This window comes from Bicyclus anynana, chromosome 22, assembly GCF_947172395.1.
Source record: "Bicyclus anynana chromosome 22, ilBicAnyn1.1, whole genome shotgun sequence".
NCBI lineage: Eukaryota > Metazoa > Arthropoda > Insecta > Lepidoptera > Nymphalidae > Bicyclus > Bicyclus anynana.
The window spans coordinates 11,586,031-11,607,384 of record NC_069104.1 but is presented as its reverse complement, the minus strand read 5'-3'; the positions used below and the strand labels follow the sequence as shown (position 1 = coordinate 11,607,384).

The window sequence follows — 21,354 nt, the reverse complement described above, 5'->3', positions numbered from 1 at the left end:
GTGCCTCTCCGACTAGCGAAGGTTGGCAGTCAGTTTCTTGAACTCGTCTCTATTTTCTGAGACTTTTCCATACTGACGACTAGGGAAAATAGTGCAGTGGTTTCCCGTTGCCTTCTGCAAGGTATTCCCAAGTTATTTTAAATATAAACTAACGTAACAGATTTTTTAATGTGACAATTTCAGGCTAAGGTGGGCTGCACGTGTCAGCATAGAGACCTCTCAGGGTCCAACCGGAAGCAGAGTCTACAACGAGCATTGTCTCCACCGCCGCCGCCGCCGCCCGCGCCCGCGCCTCCTCCTCCCGGTAAGATCTATCTTCTAGTGACCTTTAAAGGCCTCTAAAGGCCGCGACATATCTTGTGATGACAATATGACACACTGTCGACCAATAGCAGCCTAACCAATAATATCACTCAGTCCCGGCCAACAGCCTTCAGAAGAAATATCAATGTTGTCTATCATATGTTTTGCTAAAATAATAACAACAGGCGTTCTTTACAAGTTACCTTGACTACAATCTCACCTGATGGTAAGTGATGATACAATCTAAGATGGAAGCGGGCTAACTTGTTAGAAGAATGAAAAAATCTTCACTTTCGGTTTCTACATGACATGGTGGCTAAGTTTAACTGCAATTGAGAACAGAGGTCTCTCGGGGTCCAACCAGAAGCAAAATCCGGTCATTATAGTAATTGTTTCAAAATGGATGAAAGCCGTGTATTAAGTTTAAAGAATATTTGCCATATTTTTTATAACATGACCAATATTGGATAGAAGCAGGCGTTACTTTGCGGAAGTTCATCATGATTATATAATGATTTATTTATTTTGCTATCATCCGCGAAAATTCGGCGAACCCATGCGACAACGTCACCCAGGTCCGACAAAATACTCTCTACGTACGTTTCACCCCGAAACCGGAGCATCCTCAGGAGATGTTGACTCTACAACTTTGACAAGACTTTGCAATTGCACGTTGTAGAGTCAACATCTCCTGAGGATGCTCCGGTTTCGGGGTGAAACGTACGTAGAGAGTATTTTGTCGGACCTGGGTGACGTTGTCGCATGGGTTCGCCGAATTTTCGCGGATGATAGCAAAATAAATAAATCATTATATAATCATGACCAATATTCCCATTCCCCTCCAACTAGTCGGGAAAGACTGTGCTAGGAGTGGGTACGACAATAGACCAACGGGGTGAGGATTGAACCACCACCCTTCGGTGATGAATCCAACCGTTCTTACCGTTGAGCTATTGAGGCTTTTTAATTTTTTATCGAGTTTAAGCACCATATACCCACATTATAAGCCGTTACAATGGGCTGATAATGAAGACCTACTTGTGAGGAAATACTATCCTTGTCAAATAGATCTCGAACGATAAGGATATCACTCTAATCAGCTGAATTCTGATTTTCTATTCCAGCGATCCCCCCACCATTACCACCCGCGCCGCCAGCTCCCCCCGCACCCCCCGCACTGCGCGGCGCTCCCCCTCCCCCACCGCTCGGCGCGCCCTCACCCCCGCCGGCGCCCGCGCTCAACATCAAGCTACCCCAACAAGAGACGCCGCTGCCGAAGACAAAAATGAAGACCATCAATTGGAACAAAATACCCAGCAATAAAGTGAGTGCTTATTAAAGTTTGAATATTAATGCAGGTAAGAAAGAAGAAAGAAAGAAAGAAAAAACATTTATTTCAAAAAAATAAATTTAACCTTAACCACTTAATAGAATAATTGTAGTGTAGTGCTCAATACTCAAACCGCTTAGTCTAAACATCAGAACACCAATGTGTCATATTTGGCACAACCTTGAAAAAGCATCCAGCTCAGCATTGTGCTGCATGTACCAAGAGAATATTGGACATACAGCGCTGATTTTCAGCTGATAACCTTAAACCTGGCGACACCACCTACCTATCACAATAAATAAATATCAGTTAAGTTTTAATGCAGTCACTACAAAAGTGATTTTAAGTGAATTTTATATTTTCATGGATAATCACGTAACATTCTTTATTAGCGAATAATAAATTTTCGTACTTAGGTATAATCTACATTATTTGTGCTAGTTTAAAGATTATTATTTGCAAGCATATTTATTTAACGAAAGATTCATTAATTAAAATAAGTTAATCATTAACATTTTTTTTTATATAAATAAATACCATAGAATAGAATAATATCTGAGGGCACGGCAGTGCCCCCGCAAGTCGAGCAAATTTCTTATTTCTTGTACTTATTGTGTTACCACAGAATTATCAAACTATAGGTCAAATAATTTTCTCTCTAGGTAGTCGGTCAAAACAACATTTGGTCGATCGTAGCGTCGAGCCACAAACATTCGCCGAAGACGGAACTTGACTGGAGCGAGATCGAAGGACTCTTCTGCCAACAGGTATTTATACAAAGTGCTATTCGGTAACTTTATTCAGTAGCGCTATTTAGTAGTGCCATTCAGTAGTGCTATTCAGTAACTCTATTCAGTAGCGCTATTCAGTAGGGCCATTCAGTAGCGTTATTCCGCGCATTTAAAAACTAGCAGCCTGTTGGATTTAGCCCATTGTGCCAATGGACCAGGCTTCATCGCCTTGGGTCGGACTATGTCGTAGTCCATATTATATCTTCTGTATATAGAGTTGCGTTGTTGCCCGTCAAACCTCATTGAAGTTGCGTGGTGCGTAAGCTCCTTAACCACCTTTCCTCTAAGGAGCCTTGGTCCAATAGTCCACCAATAGTTCAATAGTCTTGGGCTAAGAATAATGATTATTGTGCAGGTACAGCCACCGGGTTCAGCTGGTTCATCACCACGTCTTGGTCGAAGTCCAATTTGTGACAACTCCGGGGAGAGGAAACCGAGGAAGGAGCCGTCTGAGATCACACTCCTGGATGGCAAGAGGAGTCTCAACGTCAACATTTTCTTGAAGCAGTTCCGAAGGTATTTATTCAGTTATGAGAACAAAATTATGTGCGCTCAGTGGAGTAGCTAAATTCGGCTAACTTTTTGCAGTGATTTTATCGACACGTGACATGTCTGTCTACACTAATATTGTAAAGAGGAAAACTTTGTTTGTATGTTTGTTTGATTGTAATGAATAGGCTCAAAAACTACTGGACCGATGGATTTTAAAAATTCTTTCACCATTCGAAAGCAACATTATCCACAAGTTTTATTTTGGAAAAAAATAGGGTTTCGTAAGATATTTGAGGTTTTCAGACACAAGGTGTAAAAAATCAACCACAAAAGTTACTTATAGATTAGGGGTAGGGTAGGGGTCGGGTAGGGCTAGGGTAGGGGTAGGTAGGAGTAGGGTAGGGGTAGGGTAGGGATAGGGTAGGGGTAGGTGAAAGTTTAACGCGGACGTAGTCGCGGGCGTCGGCTAGTAGCATATAATGTCATTGATCATAATCTGAATCTCATTCTAATAAACCGACTTTCAAAAAGGATAGGGCACTTATAAAAACTGTAAACTATTCTATATATTTTTTTTTGTTTTTTCTATAATTTCCAGTTCCAACGACGACATAATCCAGCTAATACGCGAGGGCGCTCACGACGACATCGGCACTGAGAAGCTGCGAGGGTTGCTCAAGATCCTGCCCGAGATGGACGAGTGCGAGATGCTCAAAGCGTTCAGCGGTGACGTCACCAAGCTGGGCAACGCTGAGAAGTTCCTCATGCAGCTTATCCAGCTACCCAAGTAGGTTTCAAGCTATTGTAACACTAGTCCATACTAATACATATGTACTGGTGTATATCTATATCACCATTCCACGTGGGTATGATTTGTATAGTCTATTCTATATCTACCTATAATTATTCTATATTCTATCTATTCTATATCTATATCTATACTTATAACAGAACTGGTCGAATTCGATACATTTATTCGCAATTTAAGATTTTACTTATACCATTTGTAACACCAAACGTTACCGTGACATAGAGTACTACTAGCGCCATCTAGAATCTATACTTATAATACGAATTCTATACATTTGGTATGTTTACAGCTACAAGTTGAGGATAGAGTGCATGCTGCTGAAGGAGGAGTGGGCGTCCACGGCGGGGTACTTGGAGAGTGCCATCAACGCTATACTGGTGGCCGGAGACGACCTCACCTCCTCCAGAGCTATACAGGTTTGTGCACTATTTTGTTGTCTATAATCTATATATGTAGCAGAACTACTGGATGTTGGCAGCTCAAAACTGTGGTGTTTAGAAGTCTATGCATGAGATCTATGTCCAACTGTGGACGTCCATCGAATGTACGTAACCATGGAATATTTACGTAATAATTAATCTAATATAGATTAACCAGCAAAATCTCTCTATAACTTGCTAAAAGACCTTGGCCTCTCTTGAAGTGCAGCTAGTTCTATATTGGAACGAGTATCCAAAGCTGTTCTAATAGGATCTTACCAAATTTGACGGCAGGGAGAACAACACGAGCGGAGAACGGGGAGTGTTGATCGATCGTCAAGGAATTCCTTAACCCTACAACCTGTAGTCACAAGTCCGGGACCCTGCTCGGAGTTTTTCTCTCTACCACGCGATGGACCCGGCACCTGCTCGGTGAATCCATGGAATGCTAAGATATTCGTCTCACTCTTAAAATACTTTCCCACCTATTTTCGAATAACGGTTTTTGGAATATTTAAAGTGCCGTAAGGGTAAAACTGAATCCTATTACTAAAACTCCACTGTAAGTCTGCCAGTGAGCTGACTGTATTTCATGAATCGTAATAGACAATTAAATTTTTTACAGATGGTGTATTTCAGTTGACGATACTATGACAAATACTAAAAACAGAATAATATTAGTGGGTTCCCATACATCAAACGTGATATTTTTTTGCCCGTTTTTGCTCGATGTTGACATCAGCAACATGTAGATATTTCAAATATTCTCACAATATTGAGTTAAATAAGAATGAATATTTAAAGGGGTTTCTTACAACTACAACAGACATAATAGTTTGCCGTTTTTATAGATACGGAACGGCACGGAACACTTCGTGTGCGAGTTTGCACTCGCACTTGGTCGGTTTTATTTAATACTAGCTGAAGCCGCGCGGTTTCACCCACGTGGTTCCCGGCCCCGTAGGAGTACAGGGATAATATATAGCCTATAGCCTTCCTCGGTAAATGGGCTATCTAACACTGAAATAATTTTTCAAATCGGACCAGTAAGTAGTTCCTGAGATTAGCGCGTTCAATCAAACAAACAAACCCTTCAGCTTTATATAGATTCTTTTGTGTTTCTTCTCAAAAATCATTTATTTCAAGTAGGCTCAGTTTACAAGCACTTTTGACTATTTGTAAAGATTCTACCACCGGTTCGGAAGGCAGGTTCTGCTGAGAAGAAACCGGCAAGAATCTCAACAGTTGCTCTTTTTAAAAAATCATACAGTATTATAATTTACAATTGATGACAACATTACAATTTCTTACAGTTTTTCTTTTTGTGTGAAGGTGGAAGCTGATCCAACGGCCTCCAAGCAACTTTATCATTGAGGAACTCGTCAATGTTGTAGTAACCTCGACTAAGTACTTAAATGTTTTTTGACACATTGCTTAAAGCTATGCATTGGCAGGTCCATCACAGTCTTGGGGATCTTGTTATAGATTTTTTTTTTAATTCAGTGCATTTTCTTTCAGGAAATCCTATACATAGCGCTAATAGCAGGCAACTTCCTGAACGCGGGCGGGTACGCGGGCGGCGCGGCGGGGGTCAAGCTGTCGTCGCTACAGAAGCTGTCGGACATCCGCGCCAACAAGCCCGGCATGAACCTCATGCACTACGTCGCTATGGTGAGTAACGCCATCGACATTATGCATCGAGTTACTATATACACCCTCAATACACTACTTGTGAAGTCAATCGAAGTTATGAATGTTATTTAAACGGGTACATACCACGATAAAAAGACGAGATTTTTTAATGTCGATATTTCGACCCAGTTGCATGGATCGTGGTCACGACGGAACTGAAGTTGCGAGATGAGAAGTGAAGTCAGCTGTTAGGGGCAGAATCGATCTACCCTCTTTCTGGTTCTTTTTCTTTTTTCTTCAACAACACTCAAGACATCGATTTTATTATTATGCGTATCGCGGCGCCCTATTGGTTTGCACAATTCTACCACCGGGTCAATCAATCGAAGTTAATCGAAGTACTTAGTGGATAGTGTAGACATAAACTTCGCTTCAACTCGTGCAATTTAGCTGTTAAGGGAAATTAAAGGCGCGAACTAGCGTCGGTAAAAGAAGGAGGCGGGTAGTGTGGTAACTTGAACTTTCCTGTGCCGGCCAAAGAACGGCGGTTATGGGCGTTTTTTTATTTATTTTTTATTCTCTACAGGTTATCCCTTGACTACAATCTTACCAAATGGCAAGTGACGATGCAATCTAAGATGGAAGCGAGATAACTTTTTAGGAGTAGGACGAATTCCACACTCCTTTTGGTTTCTACACGACGGAACGCTAAATCGCTTGGCGGTACGTTTTTGTCGGTAGTGATCATGCGCTGTCTTTGTGGGGTGGGAGGCGTTGGCGCGCGGCAGTCCTCTGCCTTAGGCTTGATGAGCTCATGTGACGCCTCGTACACGGCACTTTGCACATACTACACACTGTTGATTGTTTTGTGCGCGACTCGAGTCGATAAGCGGAGATTTTTGCTCACAGGCAAAATAATTAATTTGTCGCTTATTACACGCGTGTTCGCTGTTTTACTAACAGGTGGAAACCTAGAACTTTCAGGGTGTCACTTCAGGGCGGAAGTTCTTACGGCCCCGGGGCAGTGTTGCCATGATTAAAAAAATCACGGTATTTGGTGTGAACATTAGCCTTGCCTCGCTCAACTTCCAATTGTTATCGGTTTTTGCCCGAGTCATACTTCTCCTAGCGAGTCGAGGTTCGAGGAGGTCGAGGAGGAGATTAGCATAGTAGTGTAGGGAGGTCGAGCACCTCGCTACACTACTCTGCTAATCTCGGGACTTCGTCGAAGAACTGAGACGAGTATATTTAAGATACCAGTAATCATAACTGCATCTCTTTCAAGTGCGACGATATTGCGCCACTTTATAGTTTCTTGCTAGCTAACTATAGAAAGCAGTAAACGCCACGTGGCGTAAATAAAAGACGTAACCTTATATTATAATCCTTAACCGTTCTGACCTGATGTTAAGTGACGATGCAGTCTAAGATAGCAGCGGGTTTACTTGGAAAAGGCGCAAGTATATTTTTCCCTTAAGTACTTCTAACGGTTGCTACACAGCATCATACATAGTTGATTTGAATTCACAGCAAGCTGAACGCAAAAACAAAGAACTGATCCACTTCGCTGACGACATCCGTGTTTTGGAAGAAGCATCCAAAGCGAGTGTGGAGCAACTCCACAACGAGATCAACACGCTGTCGCAGCGAATCAGCACGCTCAAGCGAGACATACAGAACACCACGCATCTCGACATCAAGGAGCAGATGTGGGACTTTTTACAGGTACATTTCGAATTATCCATACGACAAAGACTTTGTAAAAGGAAAGAAAGTGTAGCCACCAGTTGCAGTGAACAACATAATATGCTTCGTAGCAGCCCATTGTAGACAATATTTCATGCGTGCGAGTGTAATTGTTGTTTTTAAATTATGTTCTATTTTACTATTTGATTGATCATCAATAGAAGAGAAGTTGTCGTTTCACTTGGTTGTAAGTAAAAATGTATAATTATAGACATGTGATGCGGAGGGATGAATGTCATTTTACCAGAAGAATGATGAAATTGTAAATGAAAAGGAGATGGTTGGAGTATGTGAAAGAGGATATGTGTGTTGTTGTGTGTAAAAGTAGTAGATGATAAGTTGAAGAACGATAGAAGACAAGAAGCGACTAGAAGAGATTGACATATTTTGCCGACTCCACTTAATAGGGGTAAGGGAAAGGAGATTAGGTAAGTAATGGTATTAATATGGAAGGGCAGGCAGTTAATTAAAAGCTCGAATCGAATGACTTACTAAAAGTGGACTAAGAAAAAAATTTGTGGGCAGTATTTTTTAAATTTGTTTTGGTTTACCGACCTTTGACTTTGACATTATGGTTTTGTTTCTACAGGTTGCTGAAAGAGAAGTATCGGCTCTAAACAAAGACATGGAAGAAGTGGAGAGCATGAGAAAGCAGCTTGCAGACTTCTTTTGTGAAGATCCCGTTTCATTCAAACTTGAGGAATGCTTTAAGGTAATTCTTATGAGTATATAGAATATAGACGGTTCTGTCTTATGGTATTAATTATGAAGTAGACAAGATAACACCAGATGCTATTTTAAATAAAATATCTTAATATCTTAATTTATGTATTTTTATTATTTAATTTATCTGCTGTCTTCATCACACTAATCGTATTTTAAATAATAGATCATAATATAAATATTTTATGTGAAAAGTTGAAGATACACGTAAAACCGACGATATTATAGATACTTGGTTTATTATTTTTCCAGATATTTGTGACATTCTGCACCAAGTTCCGATCAGCAGTTAGCGACAATGAGAGGCGAAGAGCGCATGAGGAACAAGCAGCTGCCAGGAGACGAGCTCGTGACCAGGCGGCCATTAACGTAGCCAAGACTAGGGCAGGTTCGTTCAATAAAGCACTTCGTTATTCATTACATACTGAAATAAAAATAACTCCTAGAATTGGATTATTATTCAATACAGATATACAAAATTATCTAAATCTTGTGTACAATTGTATAAAAAATGTGAAGTACAAAAGTTTTAAGTTAGGCATTTGACTAAGTCGAACATCACATTTACAGCTATTTCAAATATTTTTATAAAATTAAATAAATTTCACAATATTTTGAATTATTGTTGTTATTAATTTTGCAGAACAAAAAAAAATGTTCCCATAATTGATATAATGTAAAAGATTGTCTTACAAGGGTGTCTTTGAGGTCCGCTCTTATTTATACATGTTATCGTCAATGCTTTATTACGGGCATGATATTTTTTAATCACAGTTTCTTAATATTCAACTGAAAGTAGATTAGTGTATCTTTATATGATTGATTCCAGAAACTAAAGCATATTGATGTAATATTTGTTACAGGTGGTAGTATGTGCAGTACACCGGTGTCGGAGTGCGAGTCGCTCATGGAATCTCTGTTATTGGATATAAGGAATGGTCTGGGTAGAAGATCTTTAAGGAAATCACACGATCCATCGCCTTCACCAGGTATATTTTAAAATTCATTTGTTTAATTTGTAATGTATTTCTTTGTTGTCATATCCTGAATTTTATAATAGAACTAAAGTGTTTTTAGATAGCATGGGTACGGTGACAGATGCCTGTATGACGTTCATAATACGTACTATTATCGTGAATCGCGGCAAACTTTCGAGAGTGAAACGAACTGTCACCCGCACCATCCTACATGAAACAAACTGTAACGGACTAACCGCCGTGGTTCCTGTTCCCGTGGAAATATGAACGAAATGATACGAAATACGAATACCTATGTTACTCGTTAATAATAGTATACTCGTAGCTTTCCATTGGTGAAAAAAAATTTAAAATCGGTTTACTGGTTTACTGGTTTGAAATCTTAAAAAAGTAATTCCCAATGATTGAACTGAAATTTTCTATACCTAAAAAAAACAGTTTACACATATTAATAAATTTAAAAAAAGGGAGATCGATGGGTCTCTAGTCGACTTTCTTAGTGAGAGTATTTTTTCGTCTTTCAAAAGATATCTCGTGACGCGCATATTAGGCCTACAGCCCAGGAGTCATTTGACCCTTAGCCCTTGGTAAGAGTATTTTTATTTTATTTTGATTTATCAATACAGACGTGACTCCCACGGGTAGCCTGCGGCGCAGGAGTAGAGCCAGCCCGGGAGACGATGAGGATGGCTTGCTGGAGTTCCTGCGACACTCCTCGCCTGCTGCCAACGAGTTGAGAGAGAGGAGTGCTTGGGGGAGCCTGGGTAATACACTATTTATTATATAAAAAAAATTAGGGTTCCGTAGCTCACAAGGAATCCTTATAATTTCGCCATGTTTGTCTATCCGTCCGCTCTCTTTATTATCTCTGAAAATTCGTCTTGGAAGAATAAATGTTACTATAGTCCACCTCGATACTAATGTCTATATGACAGACCCAAACAACAGAATAGGTTCAAGGAGCAAATGAACCATTAGACCAACAAGACAGTAGGCAGTAGGGAACACATTTTTTTATTCTTTACAAGTTGGGCTGTGACTGCAATCTCACCTGATGGTAAGTGATGATGCAGTCTAAGATGGAAACGGGCTAACTTGTTAGGAGGATGAAAATTAACACCCTTTTTCAGTTTTGTACCGGAACGCTAAATCTTTGCTGATACGAAGGTAACTAGCCACAGCAGACCTGGACCGAATAAGAAAACCTCAATCGGCAAAGCCGTAATCGAACCCAGGACCTCTGTTTTGTAAATCCATCGCGCATACCACCATGCCACGGAGGTCGTAAAATACTGTATTTCAAGAAATAATGTTCAATTTTAGACCTTATTACAATAACACACGATTCATTTCAGATCGCTCGTGGTCGCGTCGTGGTCCGGTGCGCGCGCGGCTCGAGATCCCCGATAGAGAGCGAACGGGAGAAAGGGACAGACCCGCCTCCCCGCGCGCCTCGCCACCCTCCCCGCCGTCGCCCGCCGTACCAGACACTACCACCGCTAAACCGAAGTACGGAACCATTTACAAGATTTTTGTCAAATATGACAATAATTTTCTACTGACTATCGACTGACTTCTGACTATCATTTATTAATATGTCCTTTTTTTAAATTATAAAAATATAAAGTAGATGGTCCAAAATAGTATGGAGCCCAGGATCAGTCATTGTACCCTGGTGGAAATAAAAGAAAATATTTTTTTAAACTATTTTCGGTTAAACAAATCTACGAATTTACTTTATTTCTTGCGAAATAATATTCATTCTCTCCCAAGAAATGCAACACTATTTATGTGTAATAATAGCGGATAAATGACGTTTTCAATGCAGTAATCGATTTGACGTTTGCTGTCAATTGTCATGTCATAGTTTCTTTAAGGGCGCCATCTTTATATAACTCAAAAACTTCGGTTTTAATTTTATTTAGTTAGTTAAATTTATTCTCTTTAATAATTATTAAAGATTTAATAAAATCCTTGTATTTTTAAATTTTAATGATACGGGGTACAAGAGTGGAGCTGAAATGGACCTTCTCCTTTAACACTATTAAAAATTTATAAAAAAATTACAATACCTAATATATATTTTTTTTGGTTTATGAATACTGTTGTACTAATAATTAAAAATGGTAATTTATATGTTGGCGCTTTCAAATTTTCGATATTGCATATCATTTTAAACTTTTTAGAGTTTCTAACATTTCTTCAGAAATATATATAAAGGCGAATGTACTAAATTCCACTTCTGATAACGGAGAAGCCGTAGCCTCAGGGCAGGTTCTAAGCTTTACGTGTCAAGGGATGGCAGATAGGTACGGTACACAAAGTAACATCGATCATTACTGGATCGACCGACAGTTCTACCCTCTAACTACAATATTGATCAAGTATAGAGCTGATACTATTAAATGTAAACCAGGATTAACTATCGTATAGTAGAGAGTCAAGCACGAGCGAAATCACGGACTGGCAAACACTAGTAGCAGGGTTAAAGGATCCTTTTACAACATGTTCTCCGCTCGTATTGATTCCCAGCTAAGTAACTAACAATGCCTAAACTTCTCACTTTCACTATTTAACAAATGGAAGACGATTATCAATTCCGAGAACGCGATTACAACTGAACTGCTCAATTAGCAAACTACAGTGGGGCAGGGTGCCTCACTCTGTCAAACATACCGGCTACGCGCCATTTGGACGCGATGCTATTAGACAAGAGTCACGTTATCAACCTTTTACAGTCTTATTTATTAAAACAGTAAATAATTAAATCACAATTACTTGAAAACTTGATTCTAATATTATCACATTAATTAACGTAGATTTTGCTAACCGATCAAATAACTCACTCCGCCGATGGCGACAAGCCGACGTATACCTATCAAGTTTTATCCAATTATCTTTAAGTATGACGTAGTTGTATCAGTTTGTACTACTACTTAAAGAAAAAATGCATCATACATCTATCACTGAAAACTGCTTCGAAATCGGACTAGTAGTTTTGGAGATAAGTGGGGACATTGATTGTATAATTTTAAAAAAATTACGCCCCGTCGTGGGTATATAAGTACTCGAAGTCTTTAGTACGTTGTACGTCTTGACGTTCGAAATTCAAAATTAAATTCACGCTAGCGAACAAAACAAAGTTTCCTTCGCTGATACAGTTTAACCAAGAAACTTTTTGACTTTTTGAACTAGTGAGATGTTTGTTCCCAGGGAATGGCGCCAGAAGATCGAGTCGTGGCTGCGCGCCAGCAGCGAGGAGGAGCGCCGGCCCCGTCGCGCACCCTCGCTGCACGCCACGCTGCACCGGCGCTCCTTGGAAAACGATTCCGGTACACACTTTACTAACATAATAGGGTAGTTGACACTTTTTTGAAATGGTCTTAAATAGTTCATTATCGTTTTTGTCGTCGTCGTCGTCATCAACCCATATTCGGCTCATTGCTGACCTCGAGTCTCCTCTCAGATTGAGAGGGGTTAGGTTAATAGTCCACCACGCTGGCCCAATGCGGATTGGCAGACTTCACACACTCGGAATATTAATATAATTCTCTGGTATGTAGGTTTCCTCACGATGTTTTCCTTCACCGATTGAGACACGTGATATTTAATTTCTTAAAATGCACACAACTGAAATGTTAGAGGTGCATGCCCCGGACCGGATTCGAACCCACACCCTCCGGAATCGGAGGCAGAGGTCATGTCCACTGGGCTATCACGGCTCACATTTTCGTTTTACAAGATTGAATTTTTTTTTATTGAGACGTAATTAAATGAAAAATTTAGTTTTTAAATATATTTTTGACAATATGATCCAAAACGCTTGTAGGCCATGACGGTCTATGTTTCAACTGTTTCATGACGTCACTATAACAAATCTCTTACAAACGGAGCGTTTGACAAAAATATTGGTATAACAATTAGTTTAACGTTTAGTACATCAAGTAACATTGAACGTCAGAAAATGGACGACAGCGTTTTTGACATTTGGCAAATTTGAAAACAAAATTTTAAATTAAGTTTAATAAGAAATCCTTAAATTTATTAATTATTATTGATAATTATATTTCGGACCCTTATTCCATTTAAGTACTATGCGAAATTAATATTGTTTATATTAAATTTGATATGAGTCAACTACCCTATTCTATTGATCCATTGTCCATGATCTCCCGAAAGGGAACAGAGGTGGTTACCGGTAAATCTAAATTTCCCTGCGCTTTACCCGGGCAAAAGGATATAATATCTACATTTATGTTCTAATCAACAGTTCTCCAATACGAGTCCTGCTATGGTAACATTATACATACACTAGAAGAGTAAAAATGTTGAGGTAAAACTTATTTACACGCGCTTAATTTGGGGAGTAAGCCAGTGAATGCGTAACAAAAAGTGTAATCGGGTGAGGCGAACGGACGTTGAGAGAGAGAGCTAAAGAAGTTTTACTTCAGTGGTGTGGTCTAAAGTACACTCATTTTATACGCAGAGAGCGAGCGCAGTACGACGCTAGACACGCTGGCGGAGGGGCGCGCGGAGTGGCGCCCCGCCGTGCCCACCGACAACGACCTCGTGCGCGCCATCGAAGCCGTCGAAGGTAAGAACAAATTCTCCGTTTCTAAAAAAAAAAGGCGCCACGACAGTATATTGCCGTGTGTGACATAGCATACACAAAGGTTCCTATTAAAGAGTATTCAGTGTTTTAAAAATGATAAATACGCTTCAATAAAAGAGCATACATCGCTCATTTTCGAGCATTGACAAAGTAGTTATTTGTGCCGGTGAGTGCTAATCACTTAATAACTTCAACCAAAAGTGAACCCAATGAAAAATAGACCAGTAGTAGGTAGACAGAATATTAGATTCTAAAACCTGGTATTGTTAAATAATTGAAAGTTTCTGTGCTTTCCAGATGTTCAACCGAAACCAAAAGAAAGATTACCGTGGAGGAAGACGGAGGAAAACGAAGAAATGCGACGACTAAGGAGACAACGATCGCGTCCGCAGATAGAGTCCCCGCAGCCTCTCGTGTCCATCTGTGAGGAGGAGAAGCGGAAGCTGCCCGACATCACCGTTACCAGTGCTAAAGACCAAACAGACAGGGCCGACCGAGTTGGCATAGATTCCGACAACATCGAAACACCGCCAGTGCAAAGGAAAATGTTCAATCCTCCACCAGAAAGAGAACCCTGTCGAAAATTCCACCCCTCCCTTTCAAGTTCTAGTCTCACAGATAAAGCGTCAGCGGAAATGAAGGATTTGTGTCAGGAAATTTTAGGCGACGGACAGTTCGACAGATTCTCCGCAGCCAGAAGGACGAGACGGTACAAACGAACTCCGGAGTCTAGTTCACCAGAAGAGGAGAAGAAACCGGAGATTCCAACGGAGCTCGTCGCAGAGACACAAGTTATCAGACCGTCTAAGCTAGACATCCAAGCGTCATATCCACTTGACACGCCAAAAGAGATAGCCGTAGCGAAACCAGTGGAAGAAGTGGTCAAAGACGAGAAGGAGGTGCGCTTGAGACGTTGGCAGGACAGACTAAAAAACCAAAGTACCCAAAGCACAGACAAAACGCCAGCCAAAGATAACAAATCGGTGCCATATTCAAGGATGAGGCGGCAGACTTCGATAAATCAGGAGGACGTCCAGAAAGCCATCAGAGAATTGAAGTCACCCACGCAGACACCTACAGGTGTGTGGTCTAGGAGTGCTTACAGAAGATCTTTGAACGTGAAGGATAAGCCTGTCACAACCGAAAGGACAACGTCCCCAAGGATACCAAAAGTCAAGAGCGAGCACGAACTGAATGACGAAGGTTTCGAAGAGACGCAGAGTCTGAATTCAGAGAGCGCATCCCAAGGCGCTTCGTCGGGTTGTAACATGGATTGTGAATCTCCTACGCCGAAGAAAGCCACAGAAATCCCAAAGAAAATACCTACCAAAGAGACAAAAACGCCGCCGCGGACACCGTTTGATCCGAAGCGGCCGTTCGCAAAACGGGCGAGCTCTTTACGAGTCGAGAGGTCTGCTTCCCGGGCGTCTTTACGGAGTTCCAGAAGCTCTTTGAACAGTTCGGCATCCGTAGCCACTGTAAAAAGAGCTCCCGTCCCAGTGAAGCCAGCTCCGAAACCGATTCCAAAGCCAATATCCAGGATGCCTGCGTCCAGGTCTTCTTCGAGTGGAAGTTCTGTGGGTGCTGCGAGACCTCCGATGAAGACGACTACCAAAAGTTCAGGGTTCATGAGACCCACACAAGCTTCTAAAGGAAGAGGTACAACTCCCCCTACAGGATTGAAAACTACTGTGAAACAGAATTGATTTGGGGTTTTTGTATGACAAGATTATTTAAACATGTCTACAATTGGAAAAATGTTACATTTGACACGCCAAGGGCGATAGTATTATAAAACACAAAATAACCAATTATATTGTTAAACAAAAAAAAATAATTATTGGAATCTTCAGATAAAAACGGTGCTGAATCTCAATGAATAAAAATCTGAAGCTTTCAATGACTGAGTCTAATCTAAGTCTAACACCTAGATCTGTCTAGAATTGAAATTATAATTTAATTATAGAAAAAAAAAATGCGTTAAGAATTATTATTATTGTCATAATAATTTGGCCCGTACGTAATTTTTACGAAAAATTTTTATCTATTAATTTTATAATTGAAAAATTCCAAATGATCAATTTTTTTTAGGTTTACGCTTTTTTAATGTGCCACGATTTTGTACGGGTAATGTAAACATTTTATTCTAAGTTCAACATACCAGTGATTTTTAATTTTTAATTAATTTTGGATATAACTTTCGTTTTAATAATTTAATTTTTGATAAATCCATAAAACTATTTTCTAAAAAAAATCCGTCCAATCACCATTGCACAAAGTTTTTCTAACTACCCACTTTTACACATATGCATGTGATTTTTGATAAAATGCAATTTACAAAATGTTTACACATTTTCAATGAAAATATTACGATCTGATTTTATACGTAAGCTATTTTTAAATAGTTATCTAGAGATATTTTATCTTCACCAAGTAAACATATGTTTTAACACCAATATCTTATTTTACGTGTTTATAAATTTTATTTACTAAAAGGAAAACAATAAATTTATATTCGTCAAGAGAATAGTTGTTATTTATTTATATAATATCGTTATCAACCCATATTCGGCTCACTGATGAGCACGAGTCTCCTCTCAGAATGTGAGGGTTTAGGCCAATAGTCCACCACGTTGGCCTAATGCGGATTGGCAGACTTCACACACGCAGAGAATTAAGAAAATTTTCTGGTATGCAGGTTTCCTCAAAAAGTTTTCCTTCACCGTTTGAGACACGTGATACTTAATTTCTTAAAATGCACACAACTGAAAAGTTGGCGGTGTATGCCCCGGACCGGATTCGAGCCCACACCCTCCGGAATCGGTTTGAACAAAAGTCAACCGCTACAGGAAATATCGCAATCACTTTCATTGCGTTGGGACTGGGACTACGTCCCCACTGGTTGAAATCTACTGGTCTATTTCTTTTCACGTCTTTGATCGCATGTTATATATATATCTTGTATCTTGACCCTAAGTGGAGTTAAAATAAGGTTAAAATAAACCAGGGGATAAGAAAACTCATTTATGTTATAGGTAACATTTTAATATCATTAATTTAACAATAAACTAAGCCTATCTTAATATCTTCGCGTACTTAAATGATCATCTTCATGTCAAGCGTGATTTGGCCCGCTCTAGACAAGCGCGGTCCACTGTAGACTCATTATCAATTACTATCAAGGAAAAAACGAAATTTCGCACAACAGAAAGAAACAAAAAAAACAATAACTAAAATAGTTTCCAACATGATAAGATCCTAAAAGGGTCTCCACGCAGGCGAATAAAGCGCGATGCGCATTATGATGAAGGACAAAATGGCAAAGATGATTATTTGAGTTCAGTTCTTTGTTAGGCAGCGTGCATGCCGTCACGCTGCTCACGGGAGCGATATTGTAAAATAATATTTTTTGCTAAAAATAATGTTCTAAGTATGGTGTATGATAATAATAATCATGAATTGTTTAGTGTGGGCATGGAGAACTTGTCGGGCAGGGAAGATGAGTGTTAATGCTTTTTAAAGGGATCCCTTACACCAAAAGTCACAAGTCCTGGAACCTGCTAGAGGTGTTTCCTCTACCACAAAATGATGGTACCAATAATCATTGTCGCTGATAACCATCATGTTACGTTGTCCTGCAGTGGATGTCCATCGGCTGTTAATGATGATGACGATCCATTTTTTATTTGATTTGACGAAGTTACAGTAGCCCTCCGTCCACCAGCTCTATGACTAAGTCTGTCATTTTCTTACGACACTTCGCGTTGGATGACAGAACTGGCATCATTTCTGACGGGTCCACCACTTCGCTCTCCTGTTAAAAAATAAATATTCGATCATCACTACAAGATATTAACACATGAGCTGTGGATAGCACAGTGGATTCATATCCATCCATCCACCCTCCGGATGTACGTTAAAATCCGGTCCGGGGCATGCACCTCCAAGTTTTCAGTTATGCGCATTTTAAGATATTGAATATCACGCGTCTTTAACGGTTCAAATGAAAAAAAAAACACTTGGAAATCGATCCATCTATTGAGTGCTAGAATGCCAGAGACACACACATCGATGTCAAACTTATAACAGAAAAAACAGATGAGGCTTACCTTCTCCTGATAAAGATTAGGTGCTTCGTTTCCGTCGCAAGTCAGAATTGGGTACATATCCAACGCACTCCCTAGACCGAAGTGACTGCTCCTTTTAAACTCTTCTTGTAACCTAGAATTAATAAAGATTATTGGTTTTTATTAGTACTTAAGTACTTTCCATGATATTAAAAAAAAAAAACAAAATGATTATCCTCCTGAGTAGAAAACCGCATAGCAAAACAACTGAACGATAAGGATCGGGACCGATAGCTTAAAGAGCTCTCCCAAGCGCTGGGTTGAATACCACCAACTTTCTCATTTATAACTGCTACAGAAAATTTCTTGGAAGAAAGAAAATCTAGTTATCTAGAGGCTCAGGACTCGAACCCAGGATCTCACAGCATCAATATAGTTAGCAACACAGTGCTTATCCTCATGTGCCTGTAATTTACTACACAATAACTACTCACATATCAGTCAGGGTATCTTTATCCATGATATTTCCATCGCTCATCTCCGTGAGTTTGGCGTACAGTTCGTCAGTATAGTAGCTCAGTAGTCCGTCCAGGTGTTCCGTACGTTGCTCCTTATCCAGGCACAGGTAGATGAGGAAGGCCAGGTCTGATGCTGGGGACGCGTAGCGCACTAATTGGAAGTCCACGATGTACATCTGGAGAATTTCAAACAAACTAAATTCATTGTCATGTCAGTCAATGTTCAGAACCAACAATTCCATTCTAAAGGAAGGAAAGACTTTGCCACACCTCCAGAATTTAGGATTACTCTGATACACTGGATACTGATGATCCGTGGTAGAGTGTTCCCATAATGCAGCCAATCACCAAAAGTGGAGGAGCATTGCACAGAAAACATCGATCATCGCAGCAACCACGACCACTTTGCCAAAAGTGAGTGGTTAAGGAGATTAAGAAGACCTAAATGATTGTGGTAAGTGTAAAACCATCGCTTATGTATTCATAATTCTATATCATTCTATTGAGTGACATTGCGAAGGGTAGTGCATGCAGGAACATGACCTTCAAAGTGCTTCCTGTGTCCATCAATAGCTTATAGGCGGGCGGCAGTAAAATTTTCCCCGAGCGAGAACAAGGTCTGTCACAAAAAGTTCTACTACTAAAAATTATAGGTAGGTACATACTCGTATTACCTAAAGTAGAAGCATTTTTAAAGTCCAGTTTGTAGGTGCGTCTACGGAATTGGAATAACAGATTCTACTGAAAAGATTAACAGTAGGTACTTCTTGACTGAAATATAAAAACGTCCATCGGTCTAGCACCCTATTAATGAAATTTTCCTTCAATATTGTATATAGCAATGCTGTTTGGCAGTATCGTCCGCGGACTAACTCTGAAAGTTCTACCACCTACTTTTTTAATAGACGTTAAAATAACTAGAAGAATCTCACCTCAGCAATGTCACCATTGACGTATTTGAATAAGAAATTATTTGTCCAGCAATCGCCATGGCATATCACAGCCAGCGGCTCTCGAGGAGTCACCCGGTCCACCATGGTGTGGAAGAAGGTGTCCTCAGAGCAGAACCGCTTGAAAGGCTCCAAATATTTGTCCTTCTCGGGCACATCTTGGAGTTCTTCTTCCACCATTGTGATGGCATTGCGTATGGCTTCTGTGTAGTAGGTCCTGTAGTATTCTATGTTTTCCGTCAAGAAGAATACTGTAATTAACATGAAAGTTTTTCTTAGCATTTTGCATGTGGAGGTAGGCATCGGCCGTGGTTAGTTACCACCCTAACGGCAAAGACGTCATCATAATTATCAACCCATATTCGGCTCACTACTGAGCTCGAGTCTCCTCTCAGAATGAGAGGGGTCAGGCCAATTAGTCCACCACTCTCTGGTATGCAGGTTTCTTCACAATATTTATCCTTCACCGTTTGAGACACGTGATATTTATTTTTTTTAAATGCACACAGCTGAAAAGTTGGGGGTGCATGCCCCAACCGTATTCGAACCACGCCATCCGGAATCGGAGGCAGAGGTCATATCCACTGGGATATCACGGCACGGCAGACTGCAGAAAGAAATAATGCAGGCTTGATAAAGGAAAAAAAAACATAAATATTAATTACTTTCTGAATGTTTTTATACTTATTCAAGAAAATATAAAACGACAGTTAGGTTCACTTATTAACAAAGATTTTAGGCTTTACAGGCATTTAATAAAAGAGATACAAACCTTCAGAAATACCATCGTGAACATTCAGCAGTTCATAGAACGCTTCCGGATTATAGTACTTCATGGCCAACGAAATGGCATGGAATTGTGCTATATGCTTCAAAACAAAATAGCATTGTTCGATACTCAACCCTTGTCTACGATCTAGCATCACGAAGCCGAGCTCCTTCAAATCCTTCAAGACAACCAAATCGTTACGCGCCAAGTAACACGTGGGGATAGCTTTGAATGGATGCGAAACTTTCTCCCATTTGCTTTGAAAATTGGAGAATGCTGGCCATATTTTGTTATAAAAGGCAACCTCATTGCAAAACAGCTCATCGCTTTTGAAGGTTTGACGGCATATGATGCTCTCTGGCAGACATTTGTATATGATGGAGCCTTGCCAAGATTCGTACACCTCGTTGCCATCTGTGTCGAGACGCTTTCGGGTGCCTTTTAAACTTATCCGGTATACCATTGAGGTGTAGTTGTCTCCGCGCTTGGAACCCGGAGCGCCCTGTGAATGTAAACAACAATACTCGTAAGAACTGATGGACAGCCATTTTTTTCATCATGTCCTCAATCTTCAAACACTAGGCTTCACTTTGGCTAGAGATCCTTAAAGTTTGATAATTAACGGTAGTTTTGAAAAGTTGTCGCGAAGCTGAGCAACTGGCGACAGGGAACACCTGAGTGGAAATGTAAAAAATAGATCCACGATTTTTGGAGTGTACCTACTTAAGTAAGGTCTGATAATTCCTGACGTTAACCGTGCACCTGTGATTTTAAAGTATTTGATGATATTTTAAAATCACATGTTTATGCAGCCGGTTTAAGGCGACTTTCACTTAAGATTAGTCAAGTGGAAAACATTATCTTACTGGAGCGTATTCTTACAAAGATCGAAATGCTGCTTGATAATTGTTGATAATCAATAAGCATGGTCTTTCTGCACCATAATGATTTGTTTCATATTTAGTGCACCATACAATTTTGGAAATGGAGGAGGTTAGTCAATTAATCTCCGATTATATTAGTCACCGATGTCAACATGCCTTTAAGATCATGAAATATCAACATGCAACTTGCCTCAAAGTCCTGTAAAGTAACATCAGGATGCTCCTCCTTTATGAGGTCCTGAAGAAACTCCAAATTTACGCTAGTCATATCAGTGTTTACTATATCGACTGAGGCTAGCTTCCGATGATGGATGCAACACCACCGGTACT

At 40.0% G+C, this 21,354-nt stretch overlaps 2 protein-coding genes across 2 annotated transcripts in view; one reads left to right on the top strand and one right to left on the bottom strand.

Moving 5' to 3' along the window:
- LOC112051290 (inverted formin-2) overlaps positions 1 to 16,363 on the top strand; it is a 117,502-nt gene extending 101,139 nt beyond the window's left edge. The window contains exons 10-25 of the mRNA XM_024089870.2: positions 184 to 304; positions 1,428 to 1,627; positions 2,296 to 2,400; positions 2,780 to 2,940; positions 3,515 to 3,703; positions 4,017 to 4,143; positions 5,665 to 5,817; positions 7,309 to 7,503; positions 8,114 to 8,236; positions 8,500 to 8,635; positions 9,111 to 9,236; positions 9,851 to 9,988; positions 10,580 to 10,733; positions 12,438 to 12,556; positions 13,711 to 13,818; positions 14,134 to 16,363. Coding sequence (XP_023945638.2) covers positions 184 to 304; positions 1,428 to 1,627; positions 2,296 to 2,400; positions 2,780 to 2,940; positions 3,515 to 3,703; positions 4,017 to 4,143; positions 5,665 to 5,817; positions 7,309 to 7,503; positions 8,114 to 8,236; positions 8,500 to 8,635; positions 9,111 to 9,236; positions 9,851 to 9,988; positions 10,580 to 10,733; positions 12,438 to 12,556; positions 13,711 to 13,818; positions 14,134 to 15,542 — 3,564 coding nt within the window. The 3' untranslated portion in view covers positions 15,543 to 16,363. The remainder of the gene's footprint in view (positions 1 to 183; positions 305 to 1,427; positions 1,628 to 2,295; positions 2,401 to 2,779; positions 2,941 to 3,514; positions 3,704 to 4,016; positions 4,144 to 5,664; positions 5,818 to 7,308; positions 7,504 to 8,113; positions 8,237 to 8,499; positions 8,636 to 9,110; positions 9,237 to 9,850; positions 9,989 to 10,579; positions 10,734 to 12,437; positions 12,557 to 13,710; positions 13,819 to 14,133) is intronic.
- Positions 16,364 to 16,883: 520 nt separating this feature from the next.
- On the bottom strand, positions 16,884 to 21,354 carry LOC112051296 (uncharacterized). Its single transcript, XM_024089881.2, has 6 exons — positions 21,215 to 21,354; positions 20,144 to 20,642; positions 19,354 to 19,622; positions 18,398 to 18,597; positions 17,946 to 18,057; positions 16,884 to 17,650 (listed from the first exon to the last, which is right to left on the bottom strand). The coding sequence occupies exons 1-6, from the start codon at positions 21,290 to 21,292 to the stop codon at positions 17,537 to 17,539; spliced, it is 1,272 nt and encodes a 423-aa protein (XP_023945649.2). The 5' UTR covers positions 21,293 to 21,354; the 3' UTR covers positions 16,884 to 17,536.